The 17,161-nt window shown below is 35.9% G+C and overlaps 1 protein-coding gene across 1 annotated transcript in view; it reads left to right on the top strand.

The window, feature by feature from the left end:
• Nucleotides 1–17,161, top strand: part of GTF2A1 (general transcription factor IIA subunit 1) — a 39,933-nt gene that overhangs the window by 9,751 nt on the left and 13,021 nt on the right. Inside the window, exons 3-7 of the mRNA XM_018053894.1 lie at nucleotides 2,534–2,738; nucleotides 4,654–4,718; nucleotides 10,857–10,932; nucleotides 12,103–12,236; nucleotides 14,544–14,864. Coding sequence (XP_017909383.1) covers nucleotides 2,534–2,738; nucleotides 4,654–4,718; nucleotides 10,857–10,932; nucleotides 12,103–12,236; nucleotides 14,544–14,864 — 801 coding nt within the window. The remainder of the gene's footprint in view (nucleotides 1–2,533; nucleotides 2,739–4,653; nucleotides 4,719–10,856; nucleotides 10,933–12,102; nucleotides 12,237–14,543; nucleotides 14,865–17,161) is intronic.

The following is a 17,161-nucleotide window of genomic DNA, read 5'->3' on the forward strand; positions in this document are numbered from 1 at the left end:
AAAAGCAGCTGGAAGTGCGTGCTTCCGTGTTTACTTGTCATGAATAGTCGCCATCTTTGGCATATAGGAAGCTAGAGGAATGTTATTTCCTGTACACTTCCTGTGGTAATATCCTGTAAATAAAGAGTTATTCTGCCTAAAATGTCAGTCACATCTTTATCGAGAAACTACCGTAAAAAACAATAGTTTATTTTCCGTTATCTTCTTTGAAATTAATATTGAATTTGTTAAGTTCTTAGTCATTTTGTTAGGTCCTAAATAAGACATAGTCTTTGTCCTGAGGGAGTTCATAGTTTAATAGAGAAGGAAGATTTAGTGCAAAAAGTGTATCAATACAGATATCTCTAAGGTATAGAAGTAGTGATTTTTTTTTTCCCTACTATGACTTTGCCTTTGCATTCTTCAGGGAATTGTGTGCCAGTCATAAAGCAGTAGTTTACAAAGGTTTAGACATGAGATATGTATGCTATATTCAGGGAACTGAGGGAGTTTGAAAAAAAGACTGCAAGTTATAGTAGTTGGAGAAGTTAGCATAATAACTGCTTGAAGGAGCTGCATCTTTAGAATGAGAAGGATTCTCTGGGGTGCTAGTTAAAAGGCAGAGTTTTGGATTTCTGCCTCAGAGAATCTCACTTGATAGTGGTACAGTCTAACATTTAAAAAGAAAAATTTGCATTTACCAAAAAAACCCACCCTAAATTAACAATTAAAAATGCATTAATGGGTTGTAGTCTGCAATTTTTAAAGTATTGGTTTATACTTTAAAGCAGCAGCTCTTCATTTAGTGTACATAATAACCTGGACAGGTTGTTTGAACAGATTCCTGGCTCTACCTTCAGAGTTGCTGATTTGATGGGGGTTCGGGAGGGGGCGCTTAAAATTGGTATGTCTTAACAAGTTCCCAGGTGATATTGATGCTGTTGGTCTAGGACCACTGATTTATAGAGGATAAATGGGAAGGACAAGTTTGCACTAAAATATTGAGTCTCTAAGGACAAGGATTTTTGTCATATGTGTTCACTCTGTTCTCCATGCCACTAACAGTGTAGCATATGAGAGATACCCAGTAATTATGTGTAGGATGTATGATTTGAAACAGGAAGCTCAGTTAGCTTATCATTAACACTTTGCAGTAATACTGATGGGAGGAAAGGACTTGAACCTGGGACCATAATAGCAGGGATAGACTGGAATAATGCTTTGGAAGGGAAATCAACAGGGATAATAGGGTGTCAGGGTGGATTTGGACTCACAGATCATTGTCTTGAGAGGCTAGATGAGAAGTGGTAAACAGCACTTAGCACATAATGTGTATTCATTAATATTTGCCTTTATCATGGAAACTTCATTGAAGTAAGGGATCAGGATTACAGTGAGGAGACCAACTGGAGGTGTTAAAACTGAAGCTTTAAATTTAGAAAATTATGGTAAAGACTTGTATCTTAAAACATTTAACTAATAGTACTTTTTTTCAACCTTGATTTCGGCCTACAAGAAGCAAGGTTTTGTGTTAGAGCAGAGCAAAGTGTCGACAGTTTGGGTGATAGACTTGTTTGGGAGGCTTACTATGTAGCCTTACTGCATCATATATTTACAGTGTATCTTACACTGTATAGTGTATTTTATTCAATGTCTAAGCCTATTTTGTGTTTTGAAGCCTCACATTAGTTAGACAATATCCAAAGAGCAGATCCTAGGGGAGAAAACAAAGTATCAGGATTAAATTTGATGTGTATGTTTAAGGAATGGTTTGCAACTTTCTTGGGTAGTTTTTTGTAAGTGCTCTATAGATTGAGCATTGAACCTTGTAGAGAGGAAATGTATTTGGGAGAAGGATGAAATAGTTGTAAATGTTTTCTTACTTTTTTGCCCACTTTTTTTTTTCCTTCATCACAGAAACTGTCCTAGAGTTAGATGAGAAAATAGAAGTGGTTAAGCAAAAAAGGATTGTCAATCCTTGTCATAATGAAAAGAGGGAAGGGAATTTCAAGAAGTGTGGAGGTTTGAGAATACCTTTGAAAGTATATTAAGAATTCTTTTCCCTTATATAGGATTGGACAGATAGAAAAGTGGATTTTTCTAACTTGAAAACTGCCTTTATAGTGTTTCTCATAGTTCAAGGAAAGATGGATTTGTGTTTTACATGTTATTTAAAAGGAAAGAAAGATTTCCATAAAATAAATAATGATTTGATATTAAAAAGGATGATTTTTGATTGCTGAAAAATTGCTTATATGAAACTGGTAAATAAGGAATTACTATACAAAGTTTCTTGAAGATATATAAAGAAAAGAATTCTTCAGTAGCAAAATAAGTAGCAAAAAGCAGCAAAAATGAGGTTTGATGCTTTAGAAATTGGTTTTCATAGTTGTATACACTTGGGTCAGAATTAGAGATGTGCTTAAAGGTTTTGTGGTTTTATCAGTTTTGAAAATGGAAGAATTTTATGAACAGACTAATAAAGTATGTTTTATCCCCATGTCCAGATCTTCCCTGACTCTTACTTAGAAATCTTTAATGTTCTTTGCTTCAGTTATGGGAGAATAAACTAATGCAGTCTAGGGCGGTAGATGGATTTCATTCAGAAGAGCAGCAGCTTTTATTGCAAGTTCAACAGCAACATCAACCCCAGCAGCAGCAGCATCATCACCATCACCACCATCAGCAAGCTCAGCCTCAGCAGACAGTGCCTCAGCAAGCACAGGCCCAGCAGGTCCTTATTCCTGCTTCACAGCAAGGTGAGACTGGATAATCTACAGCTTGGAAGTGAAAGCTGTCCTTTTCAAAGAAGAGAAATACTCTGCGTGACTCCTTTCTGTTGGCTGAGGGGTTATATCTGTGTGTATCTATATATACGATGTGAGTCGTATTTGTGTAATAATGAGTAATTCACTAACAGAAGCCTAAAATGATATTTAGGTAAGTATATTAATATTTTGAGAAGGCTACACAGTCGTGAATTTCCTAAAATAAGTCAAATCTGTAAGTTTATTTACTAAGAGTTTCATTATTATAGTAGAATCATTATCTTTATGAAACTGATTTGTTCCTTCAAAGATGTTTCACTTTAGTTTTTATTAATAAACACTGGAGGGTTTTTGTTGCTATACTTTGCCAATCTGAAATTCAAATTCCCATTTATGAGAATTTACTAGATTAGATTTCCTTTAAGTAAAGAGTGGATATATGACATCTTATATGATTTTACATGGTTTACAGATAAGAAAAAAGTAAGTACTTATAGAGTGTGTCCATAGTGTTTTTGTATTGTGCAAGTCATTTTAAAGATTTTGTGTCATTGAAGCCTCTTAAAGGCTTTGTGAAATAGCTCTTAAAAATCACAAGTGAGGAAAACCTGGGCCCTGAAAAGTCTTGGAAGCTTTATTCTCTACATGGAGTATTTTCTGTCATGACGAAACAGTTCACTTGTAAAACTTCCTGGGCATTCAGTTATGTAAATCAGAGAGGAGAATGAAGGTAAGATGAAAGCTTCATTTTAAGGTAACTGTTTTACTCACTTGCCTCACCTGAGAGTTTATATGAGACTGAAAATTGATATCGATGCATATTAGAAATGTTTATTTTACTGTTTGTATCAAATAAGACAATATTTGATCTTATTCTGTACCTTATACTAAGTAACTTTGTCCTTTTAATTTTTTTTGATGACTGTTCCTCCTATTGCCTTCAGGTCTGGCACTAGGATTTTAGGTCATCATAAATTAAAATTTGATTTTCTTCACTCAGAGAATATTAGGATAATGGAATTATCTGTTTATTCTCTGAAATTTGCGGAATCAAACACCTAGTTCCTTTTATATCAGCATAAGTGTTATTGCCATTATTTATGGGTTGTGTTTTTTTTTCAAGCTGAAGAAAGTAAGATTCTAGAAACTGTCAGATTGGGAGAAAAAGATTTTTAAAAGCTAAATTATAACTTTTTGAGTTCACTCTGAATGAGTTAATAACACATTCAGCAGTAATATATTAATGATATGGTTAATGCTGAATTGGCAAGACAGTATTAAATTTTCCAATTTAAGAATGTACAGAGGGCTTCCTTGGTGGCTCAGTGGTAAAGAATCCACCTGCCAGTGTGGGAGCCACGGGTTCAGTCCCTAATCCGGGAAGATCCACACATGTGGCAGAGCACTGAAGCCCATGCGCCATGACTGTTGAGCCTCTGCTCTAGAGCCTGGGAGCCGCAGCTACTTAGGCCCGCACCCCCTAGTGCCCATGCTCCCCAACAGGAAAAGCCACCACAATGAGAGCCAGCATGCTGCAGCTGGAGAGCCACCTCTGCTCACCACAACTGGAGAAAAGTCCGCATAGCAACGAAGACCGAGCAAAGCCAAAAATAAACATATGTTTCTGTGTATTTTTAAAAACAATTTTATGTTTAGGTGTTAGGTATCTCATTGCTCTGTGTTTCCAAGGTCCCTTGTATTCTTAGGTATTTGTTAACTCAAATCTTTTAAATTGTGGTTTACAGTAGAAGGAGGGTATATCACAGCTGTTACTTACCATAGAAGTTTATAACATTCTGAGATAGCAAATGTTTGGACAGCATGAAAAAAATTTCAGTATGGTGTAGCCTTCTTATGAAATAGCCTCATCGTCCATTGTCTTTATGTGTGCTTATGTTTTTTACAGCTGCAGCACCACAAGTTATTGTTCCTGATTCTAAGCTGATACAACATATGAATGCATCAAACATGGTAAGACTCAGAACACAGTTCTTTGCTTGGCTCTATTCTAGTCCAGGTTGTGATTATGCTGGAGTATGCTGTGTATTAACATCTTGAAGTTTTATTCAAGACTTGAGCAAAATACCTGTTTTGCTTGGTTTCCTAAGTATTAGATTTAACAGCAAATCTACAGTTTAGCTTGATACTTAAGACAATTAGGGTTCATAAAATTACATAATTTTTTGTTGAAAATACCAAAGGGATGATGCTTTGTGGGAGCTATTATTTGAAGATAGGTTTAGGGGACCTACCAAACGTTATGCCAAGTATAGTTATGTTTCAGAAGATCTATTAACTGAAAGAGGTTAGGAATGCTAAGAATTATAAATTTTTTTAAATGAAAATAAACTGTTTGAATAAAGATACCTAGTATCTTTTAGATCAGACATTTACAAATTCTCCTCTGATTTAACCGTAGCATCGCCTAGTAAGTTTTATTACAGTATATAAATTGCTGTTTTAAAATGCATTTTAACCAATTGAGTTTATTATACGTAGACCTGATATTTTTAAGGGATAGCCACTGAACTTCATAAGTCCTCAAATTTTCACATTTCACTCAGCACATAAAGTGTATCCCATCGGATGTAATATAGTATAACTATAAAACTGAAAGAAACATTAAAATAAAGTTAAATTACCATAGTTGTTCCAGCATTTCCTTATAGATGGCTTTTCTTTTGTTTAAAATACACAGACTGTTAGTGGTTTCTCAGCTCTGGCACTCCATTCTTAAATTCAACCAAATCTTTTTATTAGGTAAGAATCGTTATTTTAAATAACATCTCTTAGTTCAGTGCTATCTATGAGATTTTCTTTTCTGATCCAATTTTTTTTTTTAATGAAGAAGCAGTTTTTAAAAATCAGTTTCTATGATTTTGTGAATGATGAGCAGTGAACCTTGATCATTTGTGTTTTATAAGACATACAGGAAACAAAGCTTACATACCAGATAGATTGCCGGGGTCCAGCCCCGGTGGATCCAGGGAATTCGAAGCGGGGATGGAGTCAGCGTCTGGGAAAGGACTATTTAATTAGAAATATAAAGAGAGATTAGGGAAGAAAAGTATAGTAGGAAAATTGGTGGAGAAAAGAGGCTGAATAACTTGGTTTACGTGAAAAGCTAGTAAAACCTCGAGACAAGAGGTTTGCACCATCTATGTAGGCCACTGGCGCCTGCTTGAATAGTGGAGGGTGCCCTGCCTTGGGCTCCCTCTCGTGTGGGTCTTAGAAGCCAGGGCAAGTAAGTAGACATGGTGAGCCTCCATACCCCAGATGGAAATTGAGCCAAAAGAAGGAGAAAAGACCACACAGGGGAAACCAGTCTTTCCAGTGACTGGCCCCTCCTTTATTATTCGGGAAAGCTTTCTATACTTTTGGTTGTACATAGAGATCAATGGATAATACAAAATTATGCAGTGTCAGCAGCCCTGACTCTTATCGAGACCAGGCTTTCTCTCTGCATACCTAGCTGTATACACAAGTCTTAGGTGATTTACGTCATCTTCTGGCCAGGAGGCCAGTTAACATTTTACGGCCCTTTTCTGATAAGGGTCTGTCAACCAGAAAACTTACTTGCCCTTAAAAGTGTTGTTCTTCCCAAAGTCTGGTGCCACTCTCAAGAAAGCACTAATTAAGGTTACATTCTTACATAGCAAGGACACAACGATTTATAACAAAGAAAGAGGAGTACAGTGATTTATAACGAAGAGAAAGTTCACTAACTCAAAAGTCTAGTGTTGCTAACATCAAAACTACTATATTTCTTTTTCTATATCCCAATTACATTGATTAATATCCTCTAGGTACCTAAAAGATAAAGAATATGGAGGCCTGGCAGCAGTCATTGACTCAACATTGAAACCCATCACCAATATAATTTTTAACTCTTTAGAAGAGGCTCTATATCTTTAAGATGTTTTAAGCTTCGTGCCTCTCGCGGTTGGAGGGCTATAAACAATCACAAATTGTAAAAGTCTCTAACTGTCAGGCAAGTTAGAGAGCCATCAGAGGGATTTGAGCTGAAACATTCCTTTCATATGCAGGAGACCAGTTGGAGCTCTAAGTTAACTTTTTCCAGAGAAAGGTGGTCGGGGATAGCCCCCTGTAATGTCAGAAGAGTATAGTATATCAGACAGTAAACAGACAGATTTTGGTTTCGGGGTAGATGCTCAGGCAGAGGACCCCTTGAGACCTGACTCGCCTTGCCAGTCGGGTCTCTCCGCATGACCTTGTCATGGGTGGGATCTCCCGTGCTGGCTCCCGGCAACAGATAACTTCTATCTATTGATACATATCAGCCTTAACACATGTATAACTTTACAGAATTTTCCACTTCTGTATGATAGAAATTGAAATTTTAAATTTACAAAAAATTGAGACTCTCTATTTGTACTTCTAGTTCAGGTTGCCAGAGTCAGTTATTTTGGGTAAAAATCACAAAAGTCCATTGCTGTTGATTCTAACACATAGTTTTGTTATTTTTTAAAAAATTTCCTTTCAAGATTCAGGCACCAAAATTTCTTTTTAACCTCCACTCTTAAAAATAAACCTCAGGTTTTCCTGGTGGTCCGGTGGTTGGGAATTTGCCTGCCAGTATAGGGCACACAGATTTGATCCCTGGTCCAGGATTTCCATATGCTGCAGGGCAGGTAGCCTTGTGCTCTAGAGCCCATGAGCCACAACTGCTGAAGCCCACACACCCTAGAGCCTGTGCTCTGCAGTGGGAGAAGCCGCTGCAGTGAGAATCCTGTGCACTGCAACTAGAGAATAGCCCCCACTCAGCAACTAGAGAAAGCCTGCGTGCAGCAATGAAGAGCCAGTGCAGCCAAAAATAAAATTTAAAAAAAAAGTTCTAACCAGAAAAGTTTTACTGTAGGATCCATATTATAGTTGATACTATTGAGGCTGTTTCCTAGGGAATAACTTGTATAATTAAAACAGAAAGTTTGGCAGAATCACTTGTAGTAGGCCCATCTAATTATGAAGAATTTTTAGTGTTGTGGGAAAGAATTTTGAATTAAAATTGTCCTTAAAAGGACTGGCAAAATTAATGGCCCATCTCTGATTAGTTGTGTCTCCTTGATTCTAAAGAGCATATGTATTTAAACAGATCATAGGTCAGACTTCAATCAATAAAATGTGTTAGCATTTATATATATTTCAGCATTTTACTTGTTTTCAGTTAGTGTTTGTTCCATGTGTTTCTCATGTTCTAAAATGTAATCAGTATAGGCTCTTACAAATAAAAGTTTTTTTGATTTTTATATGTTTACATTACTATTCCTGATTCAGAGATATCCATTAAAAAGTTTGATTTAAAAAAAAAATCTAGTAGCTCTTTGTGCATTGGAAATGAACATATTGAAGAGTTATGTAATTTCATGAGATATGAAATACTGATAATGTATTTGGTAGAAGGCTATTTCAGGGAACTTACGAAACAGGACCTTATATCAAACTAGTTTTGCAGGTTCTCTTTGTGAAATTATTGCTCAAATGCATTATTCATGTTAGGGCCTTTTCACAAGATACAGGAACGAACTTTTAGCAGACATTAAAAAGATGGTTTGTGTATGATGTATGTGTGTATACTCAGTTGCTCAGTCATGTCTATTTGTGACCCCATGGGCTGTTGCCTACCAGGCTCCTCTGTCCATGGAATGAATTCTCCAGGCATAAAAATACTGGAGTGGGTTGCCATTTCCTACTCCTGGGGATCTTCTCAGCCCAGAAATTGAACCCGCATCTCTGTGTCTCCTGCACTGGCAGGTAGATTGTTTAGCGCTGCGCCACCTGAGAGGCCCATGTATATGGTACATCACAACAGATACTGATAGCAACTTGAGTGTGCAGAGGTATGCAGGTGGTTATTGTGTCATGTATGCTATAAGGAAAATGGTAGGTCAGTTTGCTAGTAGAGTGAGATCTGTTCATCTTAAATTGTGAATTATAGGCACTTAACATTCCTAAATAATATTTCTCAATACTGAGTGGTTTTTGTATAATCCTTAAATTTAGATTACTTTTCATTTGCTTATATAGGCAAGATTTATTTAAGTCTTTCATTTATTTAATAAAATGAAATGCAGAAGCTGCATTTTATAAAGAGAACCTGGCAAGCTGTAGCTGAATATGGAGGATATAATGGGAATTTCAGGCTTGAGATATAAAGATTACTTAGGACTGTCAAATGGCAACAAGCATGTTTTCTTGGAAGGCTGTTTCTAGAGCCTAACTCGTTAGTTACATCATTAACCTACTTCAGTATAATTTTCCAAGAGTTGTTGGCTTCTTGAAGATTAGCATCTCCAAAGCAGTTAATGTTTATTTCTTGAAGTGTGTTCAAATAAAAGTGTTAGTCACTCTTTGCAACCTGTCTGACTCTTTGCAACCCCATGGACTGTAGCCCACCAGGCTTCTCTGTCCATGGGATTCTCCAGGCAAGAGTACTGGAGTGGGTGGTGAATCCCTTCCCCAGGGGATCTTCCCAAACCCTAGTCTTCTGCAATGCAGGCAGATTGATGGGCTGTGAACATTCTAAAGGAATTCTCCCCTGATTACCTAACCTGTGTTGTCCCTGCACTGGCCCCCAGAGGGAGTGGAGGGTGGTAAGTACTCACATAAAAGTGTTTATAAAAATGTATTCATTAGATTGTATATATGAGCTTGGTACTTAAAGAAGGTTGAAGTGTGCTTCATGCTAAGTCGCTTTGGTCATGTCCAACTCTTTGTGACCTCATGGACTATATGTAGCCCACCAGGCTCCTTTATCCGTGGGATTCTCCAGGCAAGAATACTGGGGTGTATTTCCACTCCTGCCACCAGGGGATCTTCCCAACTCAGGGATCAAACCCCTTTCTCCTGTGGCTCGTGCACTGCAGGTGGATTCTTTACCACTGAGCCACCAGAAGCCCCAAAAAAGGTTGAAGGAGAGGAGGGGGGGAAGCAACTGCTTTGTAGTGTTATAGTTACAGTATAGTGAGATACATGGAAATGGGCTTCCCAGGTTTCACTAGTGGTAAAGCGCCTGCCTGCTAGTGCAGGAGAATTAAGAGATGAGGGTTTGATCTTTGGGTATGGAAGATCCCCTGGAAGAGGGCGTGGCAACCCCTCCCAATATTCTTGCCTGGAGAATCCCCATGGACAGAGGAGCCTGGTGGGTTACAGAGTTGCAAAGAGTTGGACATGACTCTAGTGACAGCATGCATGCGTTTACATAGAAATACTTAGAGCTCAGGATTTTTCTTTTTTTTTAACAAAAAGGAAAAACAGTAAAAATGTATAATTCTTTTGGCGGAAAGGGGAGAAATCTCTTGAAGCAGTAAATAAGGAATTTATCCTGGATTTAAAAACATTCAGAGTATGTAATTCCATATATATTTTGTAGCTTAAAGTCAGAAAGTAACTGCATTTTAAAATGCAGAAATTACTTTTTGTGACTCAAGATTTTTAAGGTATTTTTTTGTATTACTAAAACTGTTAGTAATATATGTTTCACCTTGATAATGCCAGTGTTGTCACCTTATGTCATAAGTATATCTTCATTTCAGAAATCTTTGTATTCTTAATTTATACCATAGTTAACAGCTCTCTATAAAGAAAATCTTTTATCAGAAGATTGCAATTCTTAGCGATGCCAGCTAAGAATTGCAATCTTCTGATAAAAGATTTTCTTTAGAGACTTGTTAATTATGGTATAAATTAAGAATATTAGGATTTCTGAAATGAAGATATACTTATGCCACTAGTACATTAATTGGCAATAAGGAATTGGGGGTAAGGAAATAGAGTAAGAAAGAAATAATGGAATGGATATTTTATTTATTATACAGCATTGTTAGTGTGGGTTAGAGTTCCTTAGCGTACATTCTCGAGGAGCAGAGAACCTCCTAATTATATTATTCTGCATAATTGCTTGAAATAATTAGGTAAGATATTTAGGCTCTTTGGTCTTTATTATACCATTTTATTAATTGGGAGGTAGTCTTACTGCCAGAACTTTTCATTTTAATATATTCTAAATGAAACTTTAAATACAATTAATATATGCCAGAGGTAAACTGAGGCGCTGTTATGCACATACATATTTTGATTGTTTCTTTTCAGAGTGCTGCTGCTACAGCTGCAACCTTGGCACTCCCTGCTGGTGTGACTCCTGTTCAACAGATATTAACAAATTCAGGTAAATAGAAATAACTGAACTGTTACTTACTCAACTCAGAATATGGTACCATCTAGTCTTAGTTTTGTCTTCCTTGAAAGACAGAAAATTGTAATACTTCTTTTACCATTTGGCTTATGTTGTTAAAATAAGATGATTTGAGGACTGTAGCATATTAAACCATAGTCACTGCTGAGGATGCAGTAAAAAAGATGAGAATTGCACTTGAACTTTTGATCCATGAATGAAATCCTGTTTCTTGAATAAAGTATGATTATCTAGAATGCTTATTTCACTTGGTCTTTTTTCTAAATGCATTTAACCTGCTAAATAATTAAAGTTTTACTTAAATTTAATTTAAAACCTGCCAAATTAAGCTTAATTTGTTTGAACTAATTTGTGGCATTAAACTAAATCCTATAGTACCTTACTATAAAATAGCAAAATTTATTGCATTCTAATAGTATCTCTCTATAGGCTGGCAAAATTTACTTCTGATAATAATGTTTGAAGAATTTATTTACCTGAATTTTAAGTATTTTCTTTGTAATCTTAATTATGCAGTTTCTTGTTATTTTGTTAATTTCTTAATTTTTGAAGAAGAAACTTAGAAGCTTATCTTGCTGCATATTTTAATGAAATACAATTGCTTGCTACTTAATTCAAGATTGTGAATTATGTAAAACAATATTTTAGAGGGATTTTGCATAAGCCAATCATACAGTGTTTTATGGCATTGATAATTGGTTCAGCAAACTCTTTTTTTCATGTTGAAACTAAGTTAATGCAATGCTTTGGTTCAAGATATTAATGCTTTATTATACTTTTGTTTCTTTAAAGCTTTAAAAATGAACAGCCCCTGAAATGTTTGGTCTTCATTGTTCTTTCATGACTTGTCAGTAAAGATAATTTATGCTTTTAATCAATTCATAACCTGTTAAAACTTTGTTGGAAAACAGCATTATCAGAAAAATAAAGTATTTTAAGCAATGTATTTCAGCATATCTGGAAGTCAGAGAAGGTGAGGATTATAGTTTACTGTGTATAGATGACAGCCCTTAATAATATTGTTAATTTTCTTACTCAGTAATTTCTGACATTCACTGTGGGCTGTCATTCACTATAAATTTGTTTTATTTTGAGGTGGTCACTGCTGAAGTGGTAACTTGGAATGCATACTTTTTGCTTTAGGCCAGCTTCTACAAGTGGTCAGAGCAGCCAATGGTGCCCAGTATATCTTTCAGCCTCAGCAGTCAGTGGTTCTGCAGCAACAGGTTATACCACAAATGCAGCCTGGTGGAGTACAAGCTCCTGTTATACAGCAGGTAAAAGTCTTTTAAGTTCTGACCACCATGGGGTTCTTTTGTCTTCTGGGTGCTTCCCATTGCTTTTTCCACAGCTGTATCTATACATATTCTTAAGAGTCTTCTCCAATACTACACAACCTGTCATTCTGAATTTCTCCTGTACACTTCACAGCTTAACTTAGATTCAGTGTGTTTGACTAAATTGTTATCGCTACTAATGCCTTCTCCTCTCCCCCCACCCCACCTTCCTTTTTATATGTGGCACCACTCTCCATCCAGCCTCCTAAGCTAGTTACTCAGGATTCATTCAACACACATTTATTGGGTGGCTACATATCAGGGTCTTTGCAAGAGACTAAAGACTTAGGAGCTTAGGAGTGAACAAAGCAGGAACTCGTCTAGTTTCATGGCGCTTTTGTATTATCTGGAAAGGGTTACACGGACTCCTTTCTTTTGCTTACCTCTAATATCTAAGGTACCATGAAGTTCCACAAATTCTTAATAGTTCTTTTTTCAGACTTCAGTTTAAACATGTTTTCAGTCCTTTGATATATTTGAAGCTAGTTGCGTTTTTCCATACTCCCTTTTCATTTTAGTTCATGTTTTCATAATTTCTCACTTAAAATACTGTGTTATCCTCTTGATTTCCCTGCCTCCAGTCTTATGCCCTCTTAAGTTGACTGCCATTCTATTTATAGTCATTGTTCTAAAAATCTTTAAATCTTTTTTGCTTATTGGAAAATGTGTAAATTTCTCAGTATGAGTTGTTGTAAGGTCTTTTTTTGTGATCTTGATTTTTTAAAAATCTTTCCATGTTTATTTTTTGCCATGCTTCCAGTTGTTTTAGCTGTTATTTATATCAACGTTGACAAATACTTGCATCTGCTTGTCTGCCAAGTGTTAAACACTTGTGTGAGGACAAAGATGAAAGAGAAATAATTATTTTCTTGAGGATCTTGTATACTGTGAAAAAGAGGCAGAGACAAAAACACATGATGTTTATATGATAGTATGATGAGGGAGGTTAGGTCAGAGGAGTTGCATTAATCCAACCTGTTCACAGCTTTCCCAGTTGTGCTCTGCTGGTTCTTCTGGGTTTCTCTTGATGCCAATCTGTTTAGAATGCCACCTTTGGCCTTCCTTCTAGCAGTTCTCCCCACTCTCCCCCTGGCAAACAGAGAAAGCCTGGCTAATCTCCCAAAACACAAATACTAGAAACTCTAGTATTACCTACTAGAGAAACGTCCTTGACCAGGTCTTGTCCCCCATAGCTGAGTTTAGTATTCTATCCTGTTCTCTCATATGCTATATCATATGTCTCTTACACCTTCTGTCTTTTTGAGTTGTTAATGCTTTGTCTATTGCACTATTAATCTGTAAACTTCTGAAGAGAAATACTATCTTGTTATTTTTGCTTTCCTTGAACCTAGAGACAAGGAGTTGCCATTTAGTACTTTTAATTTATAACTGGGTATGCTCTGCTTTTTACTTAGTAACTATAATTATAAATATGTCAATATAACAGATATAATTAATGTTTATTAATATGTTCTTTTTGAGCTGTGATTTACTTCAGAACCCTAGAATGCAGAAGCTGGAAGGAACTTTAGAAGTCATCTGACCTGGTGGTTCGCAACTTTGGTTATATGATTAGAATTATCTGGGAAGCTTTAAATAAAATGAATAGATATCATCTCATATCAGTTAAATCAGAATATTAGAAGTAGAGACTTAGGTATCAATATTTTTAAGTTACAGGTTGTTATAATTTGTAGCAGGGCTGAGAACCATTGACCTTAAACAATGAAGCGAGGTGAAATGACTTGCCTCTGCTACATCTTTATCTGTGATCTTAGAACTGGAACCCAAGGCTTCAGTTTCCAGATCAGTGTTCTTCATAGAGTGAAAGTGTAGCATAGTACTAAGAGCAGAACCAGAAAGCCTAGGTTCATGTTTTGTCTCCTAGTGACTTGATTGTGAGCTTTGCAGGTTACTAAATCTCCGTACCTCAAGCAAATTAATAACATATAACTTTTGGCCTGGAATCTGAAATATAGATAATAGCAAGTACTTGATAAATGTAGCAATTGTAATTTTTAAAAATCTGTTTTTCTTTAGAAATTTGAATGGTAAAATGAAAATTTAGTGGATCTGTACACTCACTAAACATTCCTCTTGTGCTTTGGTAGTTTTTACCTTTATGTGAGATACGGCCATCTGAGGGTGATTCTTTCCCATTGGGGCCTGTTTCTGTGTATCAAATGATAAATCTGAGCGATTTGATCCTCAAACTAGTTCTAATGTGTAGTTTTTCTTTTGTCTTAGGTCTTGGCCCCTCTTCCTGGAGGGATTTCACCACAAACAGGTGTCATCATCCAGCCTCAGCAAATCTTATTTACAGGAAATAAGACTCAAGTTATACCTACAACAGTGGCAGCACCTACACCAGCACAAGCGCAGATAACTGCCACTGGCCAGCAGCAGCCACAGGCCCAGCCTGCTCAACAGCAAGCTCCGTTGGTGTTGCAAGTTGATGGAACTGGGGATACGTCATCTGAAGAAGATGAAGATGAAGAAGAAGACTATGATGATGATGAGGAGGAAGACAAAGAGAAAGATGGAGCTGAAGATGGGCAAGTAGAAGAGGTAAGTTTTTAGTAAAAGACTTGAAATGAGGACCTGCTCAGTTGTTTCTTCCTTCACTTGGTGCCAAATTGATGAATTCTGTGTTTTTAGAGGCTGTTAGGGTACTATACAGTGTAAGATTTTAAATAATTTAAAAATCACTATACAGTGTAATATTTAAATAATGTTAAACTATTAATAAGATTTTTAGATTGTTCTGGATATATTTATAAAATATTTCTGTAGCTGGTAACAAAAAGCAAACATAGACCAAATTAGGTTTTACTTATAAATGTGATGACAGTGCAAGTAATTCTGATTCTCTGACTTAATACATTCATCATGATGTGGCTTAAGGGTAAGACATTGGTAGAACCAGATAGATGTGGTTCATGTTTTCCTTCAGTAATTTAAAACAGCATTTGGGAAGAGAAGACACTTCAGAGTTACAATGTTCGATATTCCACACGAGTTCCTTAGGTGACCTCATCTGCTCTTATTGTCTATCTGCAGTTTCACACACCATTTTTTCTTACTCATCTTTTGTTGTGTATTTCTAGAAGTATGTAAATATATCTTTGTTTTCCCCAGTGTTCCAGCTTAGGTACTTATAGTCAAGATGGTGTTGGTCTTAACCACAATTTTCACTGTTAATGCCTTCTGCAACAACCTAAAATGTGATTTCTGGTTTATCTTCTTTCTTCTTTTAAATTATCTAAGTAATGTTTTTTAAAGAATACTATTTTATTAAATATTGAATAGATAAAACAAAAAGTATTTTATGGTATAAACAACCCAGTGTCTGCATCTAGTTAAAAAAAAAAAAAATCCCCTTACCAAACATAAAGTCCCCTGAGTGCCCCTCCCTAATCCTCATCGTCTTCCTTCTATCATCCAAGTATTCTTGCTCATGATTTGTGTGTTTGTCACTACCTTGCCTTTATATTTTACCATAAGTATTTATATTCCTAAGGAGCATATTGTTAAGTTTTTCATGCCTGTTTAGAAGTGGAATAATTGTGTATTCTTCTGCAAGTTGATTTTTCTCCCAAGATGGTGTTCTTGAGGTTCATCTAAGTCGTTGCATATACCTGTAATTATTTTTACTGTTAAATGTTACAAGTTTATCCATTTTTGTGATACATTGGGCATTAGGGTTGTTTTCACTTGTTAACTGTACAATTATAAAATATCTGGAATATGTCTTCTAGGGACACATTCAAGTGCTATACCTAAAGATTGAATTGCTGAATCATAAGGCATGCATATCTTCAAGTTACAATAAAATGCCACAGTGTTGTACTAATTACACTTCTGGCATTCAGTATATAATGATGCATGGGTCTGTGTATGTCTTCACCAATACTTGACATTGTCAGGCTTCTTAATTTTTTTTTTGCCAATTTGGTAGGCAGAAAATTTTTCATTTTGATTTTAATTTTTATTTCCTTGATTAATGATGAGCAGCAAAAGGCTTCTGCTACACTACTTTTTTTTCAATTTTCTTTTTTGTTATAAACATCATAGCAAATTTTAAAAAGCTCTTTGAAAAGAGAAACATATAGTTGTTGATTTCCCGAGTGTACTTAACGCCTACCTAATCCTTCCCTGTACACAGTGGGATGATCAAAAGAAATAGGATTTTCAGGTGGGGGTGCCGGCGGGCATGGTCATCTTTATTTACTGGGTAGCCTCTTGACTCTCTCATGTGTTCTTTGTAGGCAATCAAATCAAATGTGAAAAAATAGCAGTTTTTCTTGCCTACTTGGCTAAGTTCTATAATATTGGATAGAAATGGTGATGGTGGTGATAATTGCACATACTAAGTGCAAATTGAACACCTTCGAATGGTTAAAAATGGTGAAATTTACCTCAGTAAACTTTTTTACATTTATGTTGGTGATAACTATTTTGAATTACAGAATATATACATATACATGTGTGTAAATAGGTACAGGCCTAGAGACTTAAAATCTTTTCTTTTTTTTAATTGGACTATAGTTGCTTTACAATGTTTTGTTTCTCCTATACAACAAAGTGAATCAGCTATATATATACACATATCACCTCTTTTTTTTCATTTCCTTCCCATTTAGGTTACCATAGATCATTGAGTCCTGTGTTATATAGTAGGTTGTCATTAGTTATCTGTATTATACATAAGAGTGTATATATGCCAATCCCAATCTGTCCCACCCCTTTGGATCCATACACTTGTTCTCTGTGTCTGTGTCTCTGTTTCTGCTTCACAGGTAAGGTCATCTGTACCATTTCATATACAGTATTTGTTTTGATTATTTTTCTTTCCATTTTTATTT

The sequence above is a fragment of the Capra hircus genome, chromosome 10 (assembly GCF_001704415.2).
Source record: "Capra hircus breed San Clemente chromosome 10, ASM170441v1, whole genome shotgun sequence".
In the NCBI taxonomy this organism is placed as follows: domain Eukaryota; kingdom Metazoa; phylum Chordata; class Mammalia; order Artiodactyla; family Bovidae; genus Capra; species Capra hircus.